The sequence below is a fragment of the Mobula hypostoma genome, chromosome 25 (assembly GCF_963921235.1).
Source record: "Mobula hypostoma chromosome 25, sMobHyp1.1, whole genome shotgun sequence".
Classification (NCBI taxonomy): domain Eukaryota; kingdom Metazoa; phylum Chordata; class Chondrichthyes; order Myliobatiformes; family Myliobatidae; genus Mobula; species Mobula hypostoma.
The window spans coordinates 9,527,744-9,550,215 of NC_086121.1; the positions used below are offsets into that span (position 1 = coordinate 9,527,744).

The 22,472-nt window shown below is 39.7% G+C and overlaps 1 protein-coding gene across 4 annotated transcripts in view; it reads left to right on the forward strand.

Moving 5' to 3' along the window:
* Positions 1-22,472, forward strand: part of pex14 (peroxisomal biogenesis factor 14) — a 349,841-nt gene that overhangs the window by 142,010 nt on the left and 185,359 nt on the right. For all 4 annotated transcript variants that reach the window (XM_063033388.1, XM_063033385.1, XM_063033386.1 and 1 more), the window contains one exon: positions 13,621-13,705. In XM_063033388.1, the coding sequence (XP_062889458.1) occupies positions 13,621-13,705 (85 nt within the window). The remainder of the gene's footprint in view (positions 1-13,620; positions 13,706-22,472) is intronic.

The following is a 22,472-nucleotide window of genomic DNA, read 5'->3' on the forward strand; positions in this document are numbered from 1 at the left end:
TGCTGCCCTTTATGTTATGAATTTAGCTCTTACATATTGTGTTTTATTCCCTTTTCATCCCCAATCTAAAAATAGTGGTTTCCTGCTTTACAACCTTTATACTTAATCAACAACTCTTTAGCTAATATCAACAGTGCTGCTGTGTAAGCCATGTTATACTTATAGAAGACTACACCACAGGAACAAGCTTCTCAGCCCATCTATTCCATGCCGAACTATTAACCAGCCAAGTCCCATCGACTTGCATCTGGACCATAACACTCCATACCCCTCTATGGATCTATCCAAATTTTTTATAAATATTGATATCGAACCGGCATCCACCTGTAATGCCCTGTTTAAGAGTTTTACTGCTATGCTGTATGTATTTCATTTTAACAGTTCCGTAAGATCAGCCTGTTCTGCTTTCAGCCTGTTGGGTTTGAGCTGAGATAAGAAGAGGCTTTGTTGTTCAACTTATCAATGTGGTGTCTGCCAATCAGGACAGTGGGATGGGGAGAATGTTCTGGAGAACACTGGTATGGGGAGGAGTTTTTTTCAGGAGCTGGGAGAAGTCAGGAGGGAAGGTGACTGAGGACGCTGTCCCTGTTGCACAAGGTGCTTTGTGCAGATGAATGGCTTCAAAGAGGAACGGCCAATACTCCTGTGGGAGACCCATTTGTTCGAGAAGGTGGTATCTGCTCCAGTGTGTGAGTGACAGACAAGTTTAAGATGAGCTCCAACTTAGTGCACATTTGACTGTTTAAGGTCCTTTTTGGGTTTTTTTCTTTCTTTCCTTTAATAACTATTTGCTTAAGTTAACTATACTTTTTTATAATTGTATGCAGTGTTTTTCTTGCAACGGGTAATTGCCAGGGGCAGTAAATCACACAGCATTTACCCAAACCGGGGTTTGGGTGGGTGAGACATCCCGCCTAAAGGGATTTGGCGGGACCAAAGTCGTATACACCCTAGATGTACAAAGCCTGAGAAGGTTGTGTTTCTCGCTGCGGAGTCCTTGGCTGTTAGTGAGGAGCTAATGAGTCTCATTTCCAGAGACGCCCAATAAAAAAGGGGTTTCACACCACTTGCACTGGCAGCTTGTTCCACACTCTCACAACCCTCTGAGTGAAGAAGTTCCTCCTCATCTTCCCCTTAAACATTCGCCTTTCACTTTTAACCCATGACTTTGAGTCCTGTTTATTAATTATTTATTTATTCAGATACACTGCCGAATAGGCCTTTCTGGCCCTTCAAGTCGAGCCGCCCAGCAATCCCCTCACTTAATCCTAGCCTAATCATGAGACAATTTACAATGACCAATTAACCTACCAGCCTCACCTAGACTTATAGTTTCAGCCAAACTCAGTGGAAGCAAATTTGTTGTTAATAACATACTAGAGTTCAAACAACTGGCCAGAAGGTCCTCTGAGCAGGAGAGTTTTGACAGTAGAAATACTCCTGGGTGTGAATATCAGTGAGGACAGAATGAGGAATGCTCGTTCGTGAATGCTGTAATATATAAGAATGTAAGTACCATAGCGTACTGGTAACATTTGGTGACCCAAGCTGCAGTTGTGGGACTCTCAGGTGAACTTGCAGTGTCAATTAAGTTAGTACCTTAGCTGAAAGTATCTGTCTTGTCAGAAAACATTGTTTTCAAAAAATGGTTAGAATTGCCTGTTGTGTGTTAACTACATTAGGAATAATTTTGTTTTTAATGTATTGCAGGATATTCTGAGTCCTAAGTGAAGAATGTATAATCAAGTTATGTATGTGGCTGAGCTCATATTCCAGAAAACCTGCAAGTCATTGAAATCAGAAACCAACAATAACAGGACATATAAGGATGATGTAATTTATTAAAATCTCTTTTAGGTTGGTACATGCAGGTTGAAATATTCTTCGCAAATTCTGCGTATTGTAATTGGCCTGGGGCAGAAAGGTTGAAGTGTAGAACAGACAATCACATGTCACAACTAAGAGCGAAAAGAAATATCTAGTTACATTAAATGTGTTCGAGCTGTACACTTCATGTATCCATATCCCATCAAGCTGAAAGCATTCAAGCAACTACTGCTGTTATCAAATCACTCATGAATCTTGCTAATTAAAATAGAGCTTCATTTTTTTAAACCGTTATTTGACAGGAACCTGAGACTGGCGTAACAAGGTTTAGACATGTTATAAACCTTTATTGCATAAAAGATATTTTTATATGAATGTGTAAAATGAATTGATCTGTAGGCTGAATTTTGTACTTGTTCATGATTTTTATCTTTCTACTTGAAGTGGCTATGTAATAGCAGCTAAAGTGATTTTTTTTTGATTAATGAATTAACCAAGCAGCCTGCAGCTTTGGAAATGCCATTGATGTCACATTTTTAAACATCCATGTTGTAACTCAAAGATGCAATCACAATCAACTGGAGGACCGGGGTGGCACAGTAGCGTAGCTGTTAGTGTAATGCTGTACAGACCTGCAACAGGGTTCAATTCCCACCCACTGTCTGCATGAAGTTTGTACATTCTCCCCACAACGGTATGGGTTTCCTCCCCATGCTCCGGTTCGTCCCACAGTCCAAAGACGTGCTGGTTAGTAGGTTAATAGATGGGTGTAATTAGGCAGTACAGACTCAATGGGCTGGAAGGGCCTGTTACCATGCTGTATCTCCAAATAAATAATTTTTTAAAAATGAAATATTGTAATTAGTTATTACAGATGATAGAGTACAACATTGAGCAAACTTCAAGACTATGATATTTCAAAAATGTAGCTTAAGTTTTAACTTGCAGATTTTGGCTCGTACTCTTGGCTTGATTGAAGAACTTCCAGTGTTAAACTTAGACAACAGGAATTCTGCAGATGCTGGAAATTCAAGCAACACACATCAAAGTTGCTGGTGAACGCAGCAGGCCAGGCAGCATCTCTAGAAAGAGGTACAGTCGACATTTCAGGCCTTCGTCAGGATTAACTGAAGGAAGAGTAAGGAAGAGTTAGTAAGAGGTTTGAAAGTGGGAGGGGGAGGGGGAGATCCAAAATGATAGGAGAAGACAGGAGGGGGAGGGATGGAGCCAAGAGCTGGACAGGTGATTGGCAAAGGGGATACAAGAGGATCATGGGACAGGAGGTCCGGGAAGAAAGACGGTGGGGGGGGGGGACCCAGAGGATGGGCAAGGGGTATAGTCAGAGGGACAGAGGGAGAAAAAGGAGAGTGAGAGAAAGAATGTGTGTATAAAAATAAATAACAGATGGGGTACGAGGGGGAGGTGGGGCATTAGCGGAAGTTAGAGAAGTCGATGTTCACGCCATCAGGTTGGAGGCTACCCAGACGGAATATAAGGTGTTGTTCCTCCAACCTGAGTGTGGCTTCATCTTTACAGTAGAGGAGGCCGTGGATAGATATGTCAGAATGGGAATGGGATGTGGAATTAAAATGTGTGGCCACTGGGAGATCCTGCTTTCTCTGGCGGACAGAGCGTAGTTGTTCAGCAAAGCGGTCTCCCAGTCTGCGTTGGGTCTCGCCAATATATAGAAGGCCACATCGGGAGCACCGGACGCAGTATATCACCCCAGCCGACTCACAGGTGAAGTGTTGCCTCACCTGGAAGGACTGTTTGGGCCCCTGAAGGGTGGTAAGGGAGGAAGTGTAAGGGCATGTGTAGCACTTGTTCCGCTTACACGGATAAGTGCCAGGAGGGAGATCAGTGGGGAGGGATGGGGGGGACGAATGGACAAGGGAGTCGCGTAGGGAGCGATCCCTGCGGAAAGCAGGGGGGGGGAGGGAAAGATGTGCTTAGTGGTGGGATCCCCTTGGAGGTGGCGGAAGTTACGGAGAATAATATGTTGGACCCGGAGGCTGGTGGGGTGGTAGGTGAGGACCAGGGGAACTCTATTCCTAGTGGGGTGGCGGGAGGATGGAGTGAGAGCAGATGTACGTGAAATGGGGGAGTGTTAAACTTAGATTAGCTTTATGCTTGAACAGAAGGAGCCTCTTTAGCTTATTGTGCCAATGCAAGGCATTCCAATTAGTTCCACTCTTGATTTCATCCCCACCCAAAAATAGCCCTGCAATGTTTTCTTTTTCAAATATACATCCAATTCCCTTTTGAATGTTACAATGGAATCTGTGTCCAGCACCACTTGTTTGAATTCTATTCCATGTTAATTCATTGGCTGAAGTAATATCTCCTGAAGTAATATCCACTACTAGCATAATGCATTGTTAGTGACTCATCGCTGTTTGTAAGGAGTTTGTACATTCTCCCTGTGATGACGTGGGTTTCTTCTGGGTATTCTGGTTTCCTCTCATTTTCCAAAGACAGACAGATTAGCGTTATTTAGTTGTGGGCATGCTATATTGGCGCCGGAAACATGGCAGCACTTGGGGCTGCCCAGCACTCCTTCAGATTGTGTTGGTCATTGCGCAAGTTACACATTTCTTAGTATGCTTCACTGTACGTGTGATAAATAAAGCTAATCTCTTCTTTCTTATTTCTCACTGATTTTACCAAAATTTTTCATGAAAATTTCTATTTAAACTTCCCTATAATCTGCTGTAAGGCCTCTTCAGTCTATTCATGTGACAGATGTCTCGTTGGCGAATCCTTTCAAGATAAGATGTTTTTCTAAAGTGTATATTCTTTACATTCCATCCTTAATTATATTTAATAATAAATACTTTTAAGAAAGTATTTTTGTTCTATCAAGTATGCATAAAGGATAGCATAGTGGTTAGCACAACGCTTTACTGTACATGTGACCCAGGTTCAATTCCTGCTGCTGTCTGCAAAGAATTTGTACGTTCTCCCCATGACCGCATGGTTTCCTCAGGCTGCCCTGGTTTCCTCCCACAGTCCAAAGACTTACCGATTGGTAGGTTAATTGGTCATTGTAAATTGTCCCGTGTTTAGGCTCAGTTTAAATTGGGGGTTTATTGGGCAGCGTGGCTTGAAGGGCTGAAAGGGCTGTATTTCAATAAATAAAATATATAGATAAATGTAATTAAAGCTTCCATTCATTGCTTGTTTTATTCTTTGATCATTCAGTTATTAACAAGTTGGCTTCATCTATGAGGAGTTTCTTATTTGGGAGATTATGGGGACAGTGAATGTAAAAAATGCCCAGTTGTGTTCGATCTTCATACTTTTGGCACTGGAAATTTTCTCAACCTTCTCTTTATTTACCACACAACACTCATAATCATTCCCAGAATTTGCTCAGGAAGCGAAGAGTAAAATATAAACTTTAACTACGTCATATGCTGGTGGGATAGGAGAATAGATTTTTTCTTTAACATATTGTGCTGTTTGATAGACTTGTTATAGTTCCATTGTATCCTGTCATTATTTCCATGCTGCAAAATACCACCTGTATGAAAGGTCGAGAATGGTAGTTTTGTTTTAAATAATTGGTACGTACTAGAGGAACTCAGTAGGTCAGGCAGCATCTATGGAACTGAATGGACAGTCAATGTTTTGAGCCAAGACCCTTCTTCAGTACCGAGAAGGAAGGGGGAAGATGCCGGAAGCCGTAAAGTTTTTGTCCCAATCAGCTTACAGTGGAAACGCCTTGTGTATTGCATTGAAAGTTATGTAAATCATATTACAGATTTTCAATTAATGTGAAAGCTCTTCACCTTTACATTAAGAAAACTCTATCATTTAATCAGGATTCAGTGACTCAAATGGGATATTAATTGAACAAGGATTGAGATTCCTCCCATCCTTCCAACAATCTCTTTGACCCCTTACCATCAGGCTGGAAGTACCATCTTGTTAGGACAAGGACTGTTAGGATGGGAAACAGCTTCTTCCCCCAGGCTGTGTGAGACTACTGAACTCCCTGCCACCATGCAGGTCAAATAAAGTCTGAAGCACCAGTAGTGTTATACTGTTTACTTTTTAACTTGTGTCGTAAATGCACCTTATCAGTGTTATTTGTGGTAATACTTTGTGTTGTGTAAGTTATATGTATTGTGTTGTGTACCATGTTCCAGAGGAGCGTTGTTTCATTTGGCAGTGTACAAGAAAATGGTTAAATAACTATAAACTTGAACTTGAAATTTAAATTCACTTTTTAAGATTGTTGCTTCAGTATGAAGTTGGGCTTTGGATCCAGATGTAGCTTCAAAGTTGAAGGCAATGGGCCGGGTACAGGGTCAATGGCACTAGACAAAATAACACCTCGGCATAGACTAGGTGGGCCAAAGGGCTTGTTTCTGTGCTGTTGTGCTCTATGTCTCAATGCTGCAAAGCAAGGATGAATTTTACTGGCTATGAAAGAAGCAAAAAGCCTTCATAGTGTCACCTCTTACACCAGAATGACGTATTTGCTTTAAGTATGCAACCACAATTATGATGGAACATGGTACTGTTACATTATGGTCCATTTAAACATGAAATTTTGTGAGAGTTTTCTCACAGCCCTCTTGGCATTATGGACTTGTATTTATTTTATTGTAATGGACATTTTTCAATAGGCTTCTACACTCAGTGGTCTCTTTATTAGGTGCCTCCTGCACCTAATAGTGGCCACTGAATGTACATTTGTGATCTTCTGCAGCTTGTAGCCCATGTCTAGAGCTAAAGATTAAAGAACAGCATGCAAATGCATAAAGCCTTCACCAAGAAGTAAATTTGCGTAACTTGATTAAAAAATGAATGTGGCCCCAAATTAGTTTTTTTTTCATCTGAGCATGAGCAAATGATATTGGATAACACTATATAGTCTGCTTAAAGAAGTCGCCTGTGGAAAGTGTAAAAGGAAAGTGGCCATTTAAGGGTTAATAGAACAGGGAGTAGAGGAAGTAAGATGTTAAGGCAGTGTGGCTGGAGGCAGCTAAAAACAACTGAATTAGGTTATAATTGATTGGGGTGATACAGGTTTATTGGCTTGCAGTGTTACCATTAGTGGAAAAAGTGGCACTTTCATGAGATAACATGATACTGCAGTAGATTCAAAGCACCTGGCTTGTTTTCCTTTGAAAGAAATTCAACTTCCGCTAGAGGGCGCACAATGCTCACCATTTTTGTCTGTGTGTGTCTAGTTGTTAATTTGCAAACAGATGGACATTTGAGGTTGTTGTTCTCTCTCCCTCTTTTAAAATATACTCAGCCCAGCAAATTTGTAACTTTTGTGCTTAAGGTATGTAGTTTTTAAGCAATCTACACACTGTAAATTTCATAGAAAGGGTCACATTTAACACCTTTAGTATGTTTAGATTATATAGTTTTCTCTGAAGCCAGACTGCCTGTAGATTTTTGAAGTGCCTGTCCCAATGCACAGCTTCAAAATAAAACAAAAATTAGAGCACCACTATTACCCTTATGAACATTCAGCATTTTTAACTTAATATACACTAGAGGTGCCGCTGAGAATAAAATACCGATTAAGCCAACCACCTTAGTTTTAGCTGAAGATCATATTGATGAATTATAAAACGGCACAGCAAATAAAACTGTCAATATATTACAACAGCAATTGATAATAAATGCTGAACATCCAAAACATAAAATAACACAAAACACTGGAAATGCATGGCAGAACAGGCAGCCTCTGGAGAGGGGAACAACAGTAATGCTTTAGGTCAATAACCTTTTATTTTCAGTAGAATAAACTGACTCTGACCAGGGGTTGCTTACCATAATGTTTATAATCAAGCTTATGCTACTTTTATAGCTTCAAGTTCCACCAGTTAGTTTTCCCCTCAGGGCAAGTCTGATGTTTCTAAATGATTTTTAAAAGTAAGTGTGCTAATTGAACCTCTTTTGGCATTTAATAACCTATATGCTTAGGAGTATATGAAAATGAAATATCATTTAATTAATTTTCTTTACCTGTGGTAAAATTCTAGATGGAGCTCAGGTGGTTAAATTGTGTTTAGCTAATGTTGAACAAAACTATGTTTAGAAAAGTGAGCACTTTTGCTCTTTGAGGACGGAAAGCCAAGTACTTGTATGTTTCTACTTGGGCAAAATGTAAGGTTTCATTTTGAAATAGTTCAAAAAATAATCCCTTTGAGATGGGATACATGTGCCCTCTCCCATGTAGATAACTTAATAAATTCCATAAGAAAATGCTTTAACCACTCTTGAACTAATTCCTTCCCTCCATAGATCCGGGTATGTATTTCTGCAATATGGTCATTAAAATTATTCCAATGAGAGGATATTATTGTGCATGGATGTTGAATACAGTTTTTTTGTATTAGATCCTGAAAAATCTATTTTCCTTTTCAACTGCAGGTTGATAAATAAATTGATTTTTATATCAGTACTCCATAAATATACAGATATGTGCTTATAATACAAAGAACATCTGTTTTACCTTTATTGTCCATCTGCTTTGTGGTGTGCTTTTGTATAATGAAACCAAAGAAACACATATGATACTAGTTTAATTTTACTTGGATTGTTCCTACTTTATCAAGTAATATTTACAGCAGTATATATCGGTAGAAATTTTAGATATTTTAAGTTCTCCAGTTACTGACGATAAGCCAGGGAAACTGGCACGTTCTAATGTAGAAATTGATCTTAGAGAGAATTACACACACACAAAATTCTGGGGGAGCTCAGCAGGTCAGGCAGCATTTATGGGAAGGAATAAAAGGTGAACGTTTTGGGTCGAGAACCTTCATCAGGACTTAGTCTTCGATAGAGAATGGTTTTAGAGGTGTTTCTAACACTTTATATGTTGCCCCGATGATTGGTTTAATCAAAGTAAATAGAATAGTTTAATTGCTTAGTCATATTATCAGTGCCTGCAGTTCTCTATCCCTAAGTTGTTTTCCATTCATTGACCTTGAGGGCTGATGGCTTCATTATTATTTACTATTTGTTAATGGCTTTGTATGTGGTGTACTTGGTTGTAATTTACGATGTTTTATGAAAAGAAAATTTGAACCAATCAGATGCAAGTGTTACAGATATTTGCATATTGCCAAAGATGATGTCACTGTGAAAGATAAAAGATTTTGTTAGAGTTTTTGTTAGTATGTGTTATAGTGGTTTTCTGCTCACTTTCCAGGCTCTTATAATTCAACTTTTTTTAGTGTGTGCATGGTACTTAAATGAAATATTTTTGTTATTCCTCTTTGTTACTTGGGAGATGCAGTCCTTTGTCAGTTGTTTTTTTTGTGTACGTACACTGAGTGGGCCACTTTATCACGTATACCTGTACTCCTGCTTGTTAATGTGAATATCTAGTCAGCCAATCATGTAGCAGCATCTCAATGTATAAAAGCATGCAGACATGGTCAAGAGGTTCAGTTTTTGTTCAGACCAAACATCAGAATGGGGAAGAAGTGTAATCTAATTGACTTTGACCATAGAATGATTGTTGGTGCCACTTGATGCGGTTTGGGTATCTCAGAATCTGCTGATCTGTTGGGATTTTCACGAACAACAGTCTCTAAAGTATATAAAAAAAAAATCCAGTAAATGGCAATTATGTGGGTGCAAACGCCTTCTTAATGAGAGTGTCAGAGGAGAATGGCCAGACTGGTTCAAGCTGACAGGAAAGTGACAGTAACTCAAGCAACTACACGTTACAACAGAAGAATATCTCTGAATGCACAACACGTCGGACCTTGAAGTAGATGGGCTACAGCAGCAGAAGACCACAAAATACCTCCTTCAGCTAATGAAGTGGTAACTGAGTGTTATGATACCAGTGGAAAACTATCACACATATCTGAGTATTGGTTAAAATAATTCTGAGCTAAATGCATCTGATCAGATTTTTTAGGGTTGGGTGATTGAACAGAATTTCCTTCAGTTTCTGCAGTCTTTGCAACTAGTAAGACTGTAAACCTGTCTGACAATTAAATGGGATGGAGTGTTTGGGAAGCCAGTGGATAGGGGTGGGAGAGAGGGAAGTTTGGAGAAATTGGATTTTACACTTTTTACCTCCTGCACCTAATAAAGTGGCCACTGAGTGTATGTTCGTGGTCTTCTGCTGCTGTCGCCCATCCACTTCTAGGTTCGATGTGTTGTGTGTTAAGAGGTGCTCTTCTGTACACCACTGTTGTAACATGTGGCTATTTGCGTTACTGTTACCTTCCTGTCAGCTTGAACTGGTCTTGTCATTCTCCTCTGACCTCTCATTAACAAGGCGTTTTTTCCCCACACAATTGCAGCTCACTGGGTTTGTTTTTGTTTTTTCATATCATTCTTCGTAAACTCTAGAGATTGTTGTGCATGAAAATCCCAGGAGATCAGCAGTTTCTGAAATATTCAAACCATCCTTTCTGTCATCTCTTTGTCATCTGTTTATCAAAAAAAACCATAAACTACATGACAATTATTTCACAGTTAGAGTTACTTAGATCTTTGCTCGCATTGAGTTGCTGCCACATGATTGGCTGATTAGATATTTGCATTAAGGAGTAAGTGTACCTAATAAATTGACCATTGAGTATAGATGTGCAGCTGAGGAAAATATGCAACCAAGGAATAGTAAGTTCTAACTAGCAACTTGACAGTATAAGAAGCTTTGTGGTGAAATAATTTGCTCTTGGAACACAGTTGTGGTGTAACCTATTGATTGCAAGTAAATTGAAGGCACTGGTCAATGTAAAGTAGTCTTTCCAAATTGACCTGTGATTCTTCTGTCTCATTCATCCTTTTCAGTTTTAATAGTTAAACTAGATCTTTCATTTTGAGTATTGCTTTTTACCAAGGATTTTCAAAGTAGAACATGGCACATTTAAAAAAAATAGCTACTTTAAAAGTATGTTGATCAAAGCATTTTAACCGGTTATTGAAGATTATCTTACAATTGAATTACTGACCACAGGTGTCAGAATTGAACATATTACTGTAATGATTTTGTCAATACGAGTAATGCATTTAATACAAAGGTGACTTTTTTCCTAAATGGTATCTCTATGTTACTTGACCTAAATTGTGTAATATAAAACTTAAAGAACAAGTCTAGCCAAGTTAATTGCAATACACACAAAATTCTGGAGGAACTTATCAGGAAGCATCTGTAGAAAGGAATAAACAGTCAACATTTCAGGCCGAGACCCTTCATCACTTCCTCCAGCATTCAATGTGTGCTGCTCTGAATTTCCAGCATCTGTGGAATCTCTTGTGTTTGCACTTAAAGCCTCTCTTTATACTGTACAATGTAAATCAAATGTTACAATGGACTTTACACATTTGCTAACCAATTTTTAGTTTTTATGCTGCAGTTGTCATCATTCAGAATCAGGATTAATATCGCCAGCATATGTCATGAAATTTTAAGACATACTGGTAAAAACTATGAATTGTAGTGAAAAAATACATAAAATAGTTAAAGAAGTAGTGAGGTAATATTTATGGTTTCACTGTCCATTCAGAAATTGGAGAGCAGAGGGGAAGAAACTGTTCCTGAACTGCTGAGTGTGCCTTCATGTTTCTGTACCAATGAGAAGAGGGCACGTACTGGGTGATGGGGGTCCTTAAGGATGTATGCTGCCTTTTTGAGGCACTGTAGTTCATGTGTTTTATTTATTAATAAAACATGTAAACTACAAGACAGCATTTCAAATGTATTAAGAATGTATTGTGTTGTTTTTCTTACAATCAAGCACATTGTCACAGATCTGCTTGAGTTTTCAGGGAAAAAATTAAGGATCAGAAGAGTTAAGCTAATGAAGGTGGTTGTGATGCTCTGTCCCGGTTAAGTGAGAATTGGAGAGATATAAGTGCCCGGACACCAGTTGCTGTGCTGAAAGGGTTACAGAGGCAACTTAAGTTTCTCTGAAGAGATATAACTGATGTCAAGGAAACAAGAACAATTGTGATTGGTTATCATGTCAAAAAGAGAGAGACTCCATCCAGAACATATTCAAACAAAGGAAGTGTGACATATCAATGTCAATTCATAAGTTTGTTGCTGGACTTGCACAGTAAGTAGTGGCAGCATACTGCCTGACTAACTTACTAAGAATCACGTAAAAGCTCAGTCCAAACTGATTCTGTTATTCAGCTCTGAAAGTTATTGTGAAGGAGCAAACTGAAAGGTCACACGAAGTTGGTATTTGAATAACAGGTGACTTATTTAAAAACTGATGTGTACTAAGAGACCAGTCAACGCTGATCTACCTGAGCAAGAATTTGGTACAGCTTTTACATTCTCAGTTGGCAAGATTATCAGTAAAACTGCATTTTGGTAACAGAATGGTGGCTACAGGATTACTTAATTACATATCAGACCAGGTCTTTTTTACAGAATATAACGATTATCCACAGATCTAGCAGTAAATCCAGCTATCTATTACAACAATGGGCCACATAACATAATTAGTGAAGTTCCTGCAACTTGGATATCATTGCTGCTGCATCTCATGCCTCTGTTTTTGTCTGTGGTTCCTTGTTACCGCATTAGCACATCCATGTCTCTATTTACTAAATATTAGCCCCCAGAATTCTTTCCCTTACAACACACTGGGACTAGCGAAGAGAAAATGGGTGGTGATGAAAGTTTGTTGTAGATCACTAGAGACTGATAACACCCATGATCCAGGATCCAGTGAATTGACTGTGATAACCCCTTGGTAGTTGTAGCTAAGATTGTCTCAGTGGGTGGAATGAAGACCAAAGTTTGTTACATTGCTTTTACAAATGGCCCTACTACTCACTGGTAAAAATTCAGAGGAAGCAATTCTCGCTGTACAAGGCAACACACACAAATGCTGGAGAAGGCAGCGTACGTGGTAAAGAGTAAACAGTTGATGTCTTGGGCTGAGACCCTTCATCGGGATCGATGGAAGTCTGTTGTGGATCACTAGATCTACATGAACATGAAATAATTTGGGAAGAGAAAAATAGTAGGCTATGTGGAAAGAGTTGGAGCTTTATACAGAGTTACGGATTAATGCGGCATGGACACAGGCCCTTTGCACCATCTGGTCCATGCCAACTACAGTACCTACCTAGCTGGTGCAAGTTTCTTGCATTTGACCCATATCCTTCTAAGTCCTGCCCTTCCATGTACTTATCCAGTCTTTCTTACATGATACTATTGTACCTGTCTTAACTACTGACTCTGGTAGCTCATTCCACATACCAAAAATTGCCTGTTGAATCTTTCCCCTCTGATTCTAAATCTGTATCCCCTAGTTTTGGACTCTATGACCTTGGGGAAAAGACTCTTAACCTTCCATCTTATTTATGCCACTCATAATTTTAAATATTTTCATAAGGTTCCTCCTTGTTCTCCCATATTCCAAGGATTGTAGAAGTCTCAGTTCTACACTGGTGTGAATTTCTCAAATGTATCACCTGCAGACAAACTTATTGCTACATATGGTGTTAAATAGCCTCCAGTCTCTAGAGTAGGGGTTCCCAACCTGGGGTTTACACAGACCTCTTGTTTAATGGAATTGGTCCGTGGCATAAAAAAAGGTTGGGAACCCCAAGACTAGAGTGATTCCATTGATTCTGTGTGTTTTGATTTAGTAGTTGAAGATATTCTGGTGAGAATTTCATACACTGCAAATTTCCTTTGAATAACAATTGCCTTGCACAATGTCCATTTGTTTGCTTTACTGGATTGAATTGATAATGAAGATTGGTAATAATATACTAGTTAAAAGTGAAGTTACCTTTATTAAGTGGAGTGTCTGCATTTCTCCTTATCTATAGATTGCCACTGCAGTGAAGTTTCTGCAAAACCAAAGAGTTCGTCAAAGTCCATTAGCAACAAGAAAATCCTTCCTAAAAAAGAAAGGTATGTACTGTTTCCCATCTGGTTCATATCCAGAGAGGGTTGCTTATTTGATAGTCCTGCTGATCAATCAATGTCAAAATGATCAGTCAGTCTTTTAAAGTGACAATTCACATTGTGACTGTAAACATTATTTTGAAGGCAAGCTTGAGCTTACATTGCAAGCTTTTCATAGGTGTTGCGGAGAAGTTAAGAAAATGTACACCATCAGAAATTTATGGTGAATCATTTCCCTCTCGGCCTCTGAGCTTGGGCAGTACTTCCCAAAATGATGAACATAGATTTGAGCTTTTTCAGCATTCATGCCCAGCAAAGTTTGCAAGCTGCATAAGATGCATGGCAAGATTACTGATTCCTGTTGACATTGATGCTTTTGTCATACAAACCTGCTCTTGAGACCCAACATAAAAACAGAATGATGCATGTTTAGGAGACGATTAAAGATTGCACTAAATATAAAATGATGCCTCCTCTCCCGGCTCAATCCTTCAGGCGATTTTTACATAGTTACACATAAAGTCAAGAATTAGAGATGTCAGTCTGTTTAAGAGATTTTTAAATTTTTAAAATTTATTTAGAGGTACCGCACAGATAAGCCCTTCCGGCCCTTTGAGCCGTACCACCAGCAAACCTTGATTTAACCCTAGCCTAATCATGGGCCAATTTGCAATGACAAATTAACCTACTAAAAGGTTCATCTTTGGGCTGTGAGAAGAAACCGAAGTACCCGGATGAAACCCACACACTCCTTGGGAAAGACATACAAATGCTTACAGAGGACACTGAGTTTGAACTCTGAACTGTGAACTCCAACACCCTGAGCTGTAAAGCGCGATGCTTAACTACTATGCTCACTTGGTGTCCTGGCAAGATTAGTGTTTGGGGTACATTGCCAATTTCTGGAAGGCCAGACATATTGGGGCTACAAATACTTTTGACATAGTTTTGCTGAGTTGGTGATCTTTCTAGTGATGGAAGCCATTCACTAGTCCAAATTACTGCCTGTGTCTGTTTTATATTTCAACATTGCTGTTACTATAATTCTCATCCAGATCTTGGTCACCTGATAACTCATCCAGAACACTGTAGCCTGTACGCTAAACAGACTTCTGCACACATATCATTTGCTGGGTCAAATCTGGAACTCCCTACCCAACAGTCATAGGTGAAAGCTTGCATCTCCTAGACCACATCAACTCAAGAAGGCAGCTCACTATCTTCTTTTCTAGTGCAGTTGGGGCTGGTCTTGTTAGAGATGCCCACAATCTATGAATATACAGTAAAAACACTCTCTTAGAGAGTCCATTGGTTTTCGCTCACAGTTCTTATTCTCTGTCTTTCTATTTAGAAACACCCATCCTAATTCTGAATTTTTTGTTTTACCAGGGTTTATGCTCCAGCATACACTCTCTATTCTATCATTTCTGTTACTGTTTCATTTCTCCTGTCAACTGGGCTTCTATTTCTGCCTGCTACCCTGTTATCTCTGTTTAGAAGCTCTCTTCAAAATCCTGGCCAATTTTGTTTCTGAGTTATTGATATTCACTGTCAAATATTTCAGTGGGTTCTGAAACACTGATTGCCCTCCTCATATGACACTGGTTTGAAATTGGTGACCTCCATTGGCATCAGAGGCATCTGAACTGGAAAAGCAGAAGGTACGTTGATTATCTTTTCAGAATGAAGGATGATCACAGATAATAAAGCTACGGTGAAGTTAATCAGCCAACCACAATAAAGAATACTCACAGATGGAAAGGCAGGAAATAAAATAAGGGAAATATGAATTACATTAAAATCAATTTAGAGAAAATGAAATATAGATTGTGCATAGACATGCGATTGAGAGAAGCTTCAAATGAGCACAAGACAAATTTATGCTTTTTAAAAAATTTACAATGTAAATTTTGTAATGAGGGAATGAGGCTCTATGCTCGTAAAAATAATTTTTCATGACAGAGAGGTTGTTCCCTCACGGCTTCTTATAGGGTTCAAACTTTCGAATTTTCATTTGCCTTTAGGGTAAGATAATAAGTGAGTTCACCCTAACTCTGGCTTCAGGTTACATTGTCAGAGACAGTAGCAGTGACTCGTGTGGAAGAGAGTTTCCTGGAACTACCAAAGCCAAATTTGGATAAAAACATGTTGCTTATACTTGTGTATTAATTTCAAAGTGTCTATGTAGTTGCTAAGACAGGTTCAAGAAAAAGAGCCTTTAAACTTTAGGCTACCCTGTCAAACAGGTGTATATGGTTAAATGTCATACCAGGAAAGTTACAACTCATTCTTCCTGAATTATAGTTCCAGAAGATGCTCTGGATACATGCTGGAATTTAGAAGAATTGGGGGGGGGGGGGGGAAGAATCTCATTGAATATTGAAAGAGTGGATGTTTCCTAAAGTGGGAGAATTTAGGACCAGAGGGCACAGCCTCAGAATAGAGGAATGTCCATTTAGAACAGAGATGAGAAGGAATGTCTATTGCCAGAGGATGGTGAATCTGTGGAATTCATTGCCATATGTGGTTGTGGAGGCCAAGTCATTGCATGTATTTAAGGCGGAGATTGTTAGATTCTTGATTAGTCAGGGTATGAAAAGTTATGGGGAGAAGGGAGGAGAGAGGGTTTGAGAGGGATAATAAATCAGCCATGATGAAATGGCAGAGCAGACTCATTGGGCCAAGCGGTCTAATTCTGCTCCTGTCTCTTATGGTCTTATAGTTTTATATATATACGCTAATCTTACGTATTTATACTAATTGTTTTTTTATTGTGTTCTTTTGTGTTTTAGTTATGCATTGGATAGGGAGTAACAATCATTTCGTTCTCCTTTGCACTTGTGTACTGATGAGTGACAATAAACAGTCTTGAACACAACAGTGCGCTAAAGACAAGAAACTGCAAATAGAAAAAAAGAAAAAAAACCCCGCAAAATAATAAATAAATAAACAAGCAAGCAAGCAGTAAATATAGAGGGCATGATTTTGAAGGCATTAGTAATGATCTTTCAAGAATCACTAGAATCTGGAATGTTTCCAGAAGACTGGAAAATTGTAAATGTCACTCCACTCTTCAGGAAGGGAGAAGGGCAGAAGAAAGGAAACTACAGGCCAGTTAGTCTGACCTCGGTGGTTGGGAAGATGTTGGAGTCGATTATTAAGGATGAGGTATCAGGGTACTTGGAGGTACATGTCAAGATAAGCCATAGTGAGCATGGCTTCCTCCAGGGAATTTGCAAGTTGAGTCTGTGGTGAGAAAGGCATATGTGATGTAAGCATTCATTTCAAGAAGACTAGAATATAAAAGCAAGGATGTAATGTTGAAACTTTATAAAGCATTGCTGAGGCCTCATTTGGAGTATTGTGAGCAGGTTTGGACCCTTATCTAGAAAGGATGTGCTGAATCTGGAGAGGGTTCAAAGGAGGTTCATGAAAATGATTCCAAGATTGAATAGCTTGTCAATAGCTAAAGAGCATCTGATGGCTCTGGGAGTGTATTAACTAGAATTCGGAAGAATGTCGTGACCTCATTGAATACTATCAAATGGTGAAAAGACTTGATAGAGTGGATGTGGAGAGGATGTTTCCTATGGTGGGAGCATCTTAAGACCAGAGGACACAGCCTCAGAATAGAGGGGTGTCCTTGTAGAACAGAGATGAGGTATTTCTTTTGCCAGAGAGTGGTGAATCTGTGGAATTCTTTGTGAAGGCCAAGTCTTCATGTATATTTAAAGCAGAGGTCAATAGATTCCTGATTGGTCAGGGCATGAAGGGATATAGGGAGAAGGCAGGAGATTGGGGCTGAGGAAAATTGGATCAGCCATGATGAAGTGGTGGAACAGACTTGATGGGCCAAGTGGCCTAATTCTGCTCCTATATCTTATGTTTTATGAGTTGTAGAGTCCTTGTAAGTGAACCTGTAGTTTGTGGAATCAGTTCTGTATTGGGGTGAGTGAAATTGAGTGAAGTTATTTCCTCTGGTTCAAGAACTTGATAGTTGAAGGTAATAACTGTTCCTGAACTGGTGGTGTACGGCCTGAGGCTCCTGTACCTCCTTTCCAATGACAGCAGTGAGAAGAGAGCATGGCCTGGATGGTGGAGGCTCTTGATGGATATCACTTTCCTGCGTAAGCACATCTACTCCATGTAGATGTGCTTACTGGTGGGGAGGGCTTTACCCGTGATGGACTTTTTCAAGCAGGGAACCAATCAGTGCTCTCTGCTGCCTGGAGGAGACTGTCACCACACATAAAGTAGCTGCTGCTTCACACCAGAATGAACCGTGAATACTGGTTTACATCCCACACTTTTAAAACAGTTTCTAAAAGAAATATGTTGAAAAGTGAGCTGTTCCTAAATGAAGTGTCTAATTGCAGTTATTGGCCGTTCACTTCCGCTTTTGATGTCCCTGTGGTATAATATCAAAGGCTGTATTTTCCTCAATGTCAAATGAAGTTAATCTTCCATTTGTTCCTCTTTTCTACCATTACCGGAGTCAGAAAGGAAAGAATCCCAAGTGTAAGTGATGAAATATGAGGAAATATTGAAGGTTATTCACAGTCAAGAAGAAAAAAAACAGCAAGACCTCATTGGGACCTATTCTTTTTTTATGTAAAGTATAAGCACATTGATAACGCGAACTCTTCAAGCCACGAGAATATTCTATTTAAATGACTGCAAAGAAAATTTAAAATAGATCAGGGAAAATTGTATTTGTTCAAAGGATGATGAATGTTTGGATTGATTTGCCTGATGAGATAATGGAACCAAACTTGCCCAGACAATTTAGTATGCAGTTGAATGCTAAGCTGTATGACTAAAAGCAGGAGGAACATCTACCCTTTAATAAAATTGGCATGCACTCATTTTAATCCTGCTTGCCAGTGCTACTTCTGATGCTTATTACAAGTATACTTATTATAATCAACAACTTCTATAAAGATGGTATCCTTAATGGATCAAAACTACCCAGGGTGCGTCACAAGAGTGTCACCAAAGAAAAGTTGTTACTATTCTTTTTAAGGGAGAGGTCAGGACAGGTGACCATAGGGGAAAGCTTTAAGGCAGATAGAGGATATAAGAAGCTTACATAAAAAAAAAAGGTTGATGGAAGAATTGTAGAGGTTTTATGATTTGGCTTGGTTTAATCCCATTATCCATAATAGAGCATAGGCAGTCATCAGCAGCTCATCCAAGTCCTCTGCTCTGGGCCAGTCTTTCAAGTTGTCCCCTTGTATAGTTCATGTTCTAGGCAAAGATCCTTCCTCTCTCGGGGATGAAGCCTTTGGAGCTTCGGTTGGCATTTCTGTAGTTGTTAGAGGATGGGGTTGCTTGCCCCGTGCCCAGTCCGCCTCCTTTCGCAGCCCGGCTTGGGACCATCCATGGCAGAATTGAATGACAATTTGGCTGTGCACAAAAAGTCAGAATTGGGGTGCAAATGTGTCAGTGGATTGAAAGGGTGAAGGAGTGGAGAAGAGTGAGACCGTAAAGGGATTTATAAACATGAAAGAGAACTGTAAAGGCTAAATAACCCACCACTTTCTTCATTATTATCTTTTGTTTCTGCTGTTGTTAAATTATAATTGGTTCTTGAGCACCACTGGCAACTCTTAACATGGGAAATGTAATAATTTACAGCATCAGCCACAGCTGTGCACTTCCCTTAACATCCTCCCAAAGGCATAGGATTTCAAATATTAGTTGCCTGTGCGCTTTCCTCTCTTACCAGCCATCCAGATCTGTTCAAGGTTGGTCAAAGCCATTCTTCTCCTGCAAATGATCATTCTGCTTCCTCTCTTTTGCTTCCCACTAATTATCTACCCATACTAGCCTGTCTTTAATAGTACTTCTTCTCTCCTTAGCAGGAGAGGGAAATGTCCACTTGATTTTTCAGGAGGCACAAAGAAGTCTGCACTGTTAACACTGAACAGCTTTTGCTACTTTATCAAATAACTTCCGCTTTCATTGCTATCTTTAATCATACCTATTTTATCAATAATCATTGAATACATCGATAAAATCAACTCACAAACACAAGAAAGTGTGCCAATGCTGGAAATCCAAAGTAACCCACACAAAATGCTGAAGGAGTTTAGCAGGTCAGGCAGCATCTATGAAAAGAGACTCTTGGACTGAGACCTTTCTTCAGGACTCAGAAGGAGGGGGGAAGAAGCCAGAATAAAAAGATGGAGGGGGGGGATCTTCAGAGATACTGACTTCAGGAACTTGAAGATGCTTACCCTTTCACTGCCGATGTCTTAATGAAGACTGCTGTGTGATCGTGTAGTGTAAGCATAATTAGAACATTAGAAAGTTTTTGACAAGAACCGACCATTTGGCCCAACAAAGTTTGCCAAATTCCTATTCACATCGTGTGTTGAAATAACTATCAAGTTTAGATTTGAAAGTCTCTAAGGTACTACCCTCAACTACACAACTAGGTAGTTAGTTCCATGTGTCCACAGCTTGCTGTGTAAAGAAATGCTTTTGGATGTTAGTCTGAAATCTCCCCGTAACCAGTCTCTGCTATGGCCCCATGTCCTTGATGATGGACTAACTTTGAAGTCGAAATTAGGAAGTGGATTTGAAAACTCAGAGCCTAATACCAAATAACCCCTACATTCAGAGCGACCTCAGTCCATATTTATTTATTTAGAGATTCAGTGTGGAACAGGGCCTTCTGATGGGCGAAGCAACCACCGATTTAACCCGAGCCTAATCAAAGGACAATTTACAATGATGCATTAGGACAGTGGGAGGAAACTGGAGCACGTGAAGTAAACCCACAAGCACACAGTAAGAACAAACAACCTTCCTTACAGAGGACGTCGGAATTGAACTTTGAACTCCGATGCCCCGAGCTGTAATAGTGTCATGCTAGCCACTACATTACTGTGGTGCCCAGTTAACTGTAACAATAGCACTAACAAATTAAAAGGATAGGGCACCTTAATTGATAACCACATTGTAGAGATGTAATATTAATTGTGAAGGTTATTTGATGGTAAACAGTGTCTAGGTGGAAGCTTTCTTGAAATGCTCTCAATTGATTGCTTGAAGGTCATATGCAGTTTTGTGCTTTGGTTCTGATCATGGTGAATCAAACTTGCTTGAAGCTGGTAAAAGTGATACCTGAAGAATTAACTTTGAGTACTAACGGCAAAAGTAGATTTTGTGATCTGCGCCCACTTCCGCAAATGGAATGGAGATCCTCGCTCATGTACGTTACAGGATGGCTGGGGGGAGCAAAGGAGAGCTTACACAGATTCCTTTGTATGGTATTGGATTTCTCGGTGGTGTTTGTACAAAGGAGGACAATTACCTTTTATCAATAATAGAGAGGGAGTCCACCCCACCCTCCTGCCCCTCTCTCCAGCAATCATATTTCTCTTTGTGTCTTTGCTCAGCTCTTCCTCCACTCCAGGAAGATCTCTAACAAGTCAAATATTTCTCATATAAGTCCATAAGTCATAGGAGCAAGATTAGGCCATTCAGCCTTTAAAGTCTGCTTCCCATTTCATCATAGCTGATTTATTATTCCTTTATATGACCATAAGGCACAGGAGCAGAATTAAGGCATTCAGCCCACCGAGTGTGTTCTGCCATTCCATCACTTGAAAACTTACTTGCAGCAACATCGTACCAAATTTTTATGTATTTAGGGATACAGTGCAGAACAGGCCCTTCCAGCCTAACAAGCCACACCGCCCAGCAATCCACTGATTTTAGCTCTAGCCTAATCACACAGCAATTTACAATGACCAGTTAACCTACCAACTGCTATGTCTTTGGACTGTAGGAGGAAACTGGAGCATCTGGAGAAAATCCACATGTCCATAAGATATAAGCAGAATTAGATGATTTCATCTTGGCTGATACATTTCCCTCTCAGCCCCAATCTCCTGCCTTCTTCCCGTAACCCTCATGCCCTGACTAATCAAGAATCTTTCAACCTCTGCCTTAAATATATGCAATGACTTGCCTCCACGGTCACCTGAGGCAACAATTTCCAAAGGTCACCCCTCTCTGGCTAAAGAAATTCCTTCTCATCTCTGTGCTAAATGGATGTCCTTCTGTTCTGAGGCTGTGTCCTTTGGACCTATAGGAAACATCCTCTCCACATCCATTCTATCAGGACCTTTCAATATTCGATAGGTTTCAGTGAGATTTCCCCCCCCCCAATTCTTCTGAATTCCAGTATATAAAGGCCCAGAGCCATCAATCGGTCCTCATATTGTATCCCTTTCATTCCCAGAATTATTCTTGCGGACCTCCACTGAACCCTCTCCAATGTCATCACATCCTTTCTTAGATAAGGGACCCAAAACTGCTCACAATACTCCAAGTGAGGCATTATCAGCGCCTTATAAAGCATCAGTATAACACTCTTGCTTTCACATATCAGGATTCACAAACAAAACATAAATTATGCGCAAATAGTTCTAGAAAAACATGATTAAAATTTTTTTTAATTCCTTAGTGCTAAATGGATTAACACTGCCTGTGGTCAAGTGCGTTCTGAGTCTTAGTGATTCTGCTTGGTAGTTCAGTAATATAGACTAGCATTGTCTTCAATGACCTTAGGTGAAGTCCTCAGGGGATTTCTGGATTAAAAGTTTCCTCAATGTTGAAGCTACAGCAAACATTCTAAAAGAGTCTCATGATGTTATAAATATGAGAAAGTCTGCAGGTGCTGGAAAGCCAAAGCAACACACTCACTAAGTGCTGGAGGAACCACTCAGGTCAGGCAGCATCTATGGAAATAAGTCAACAG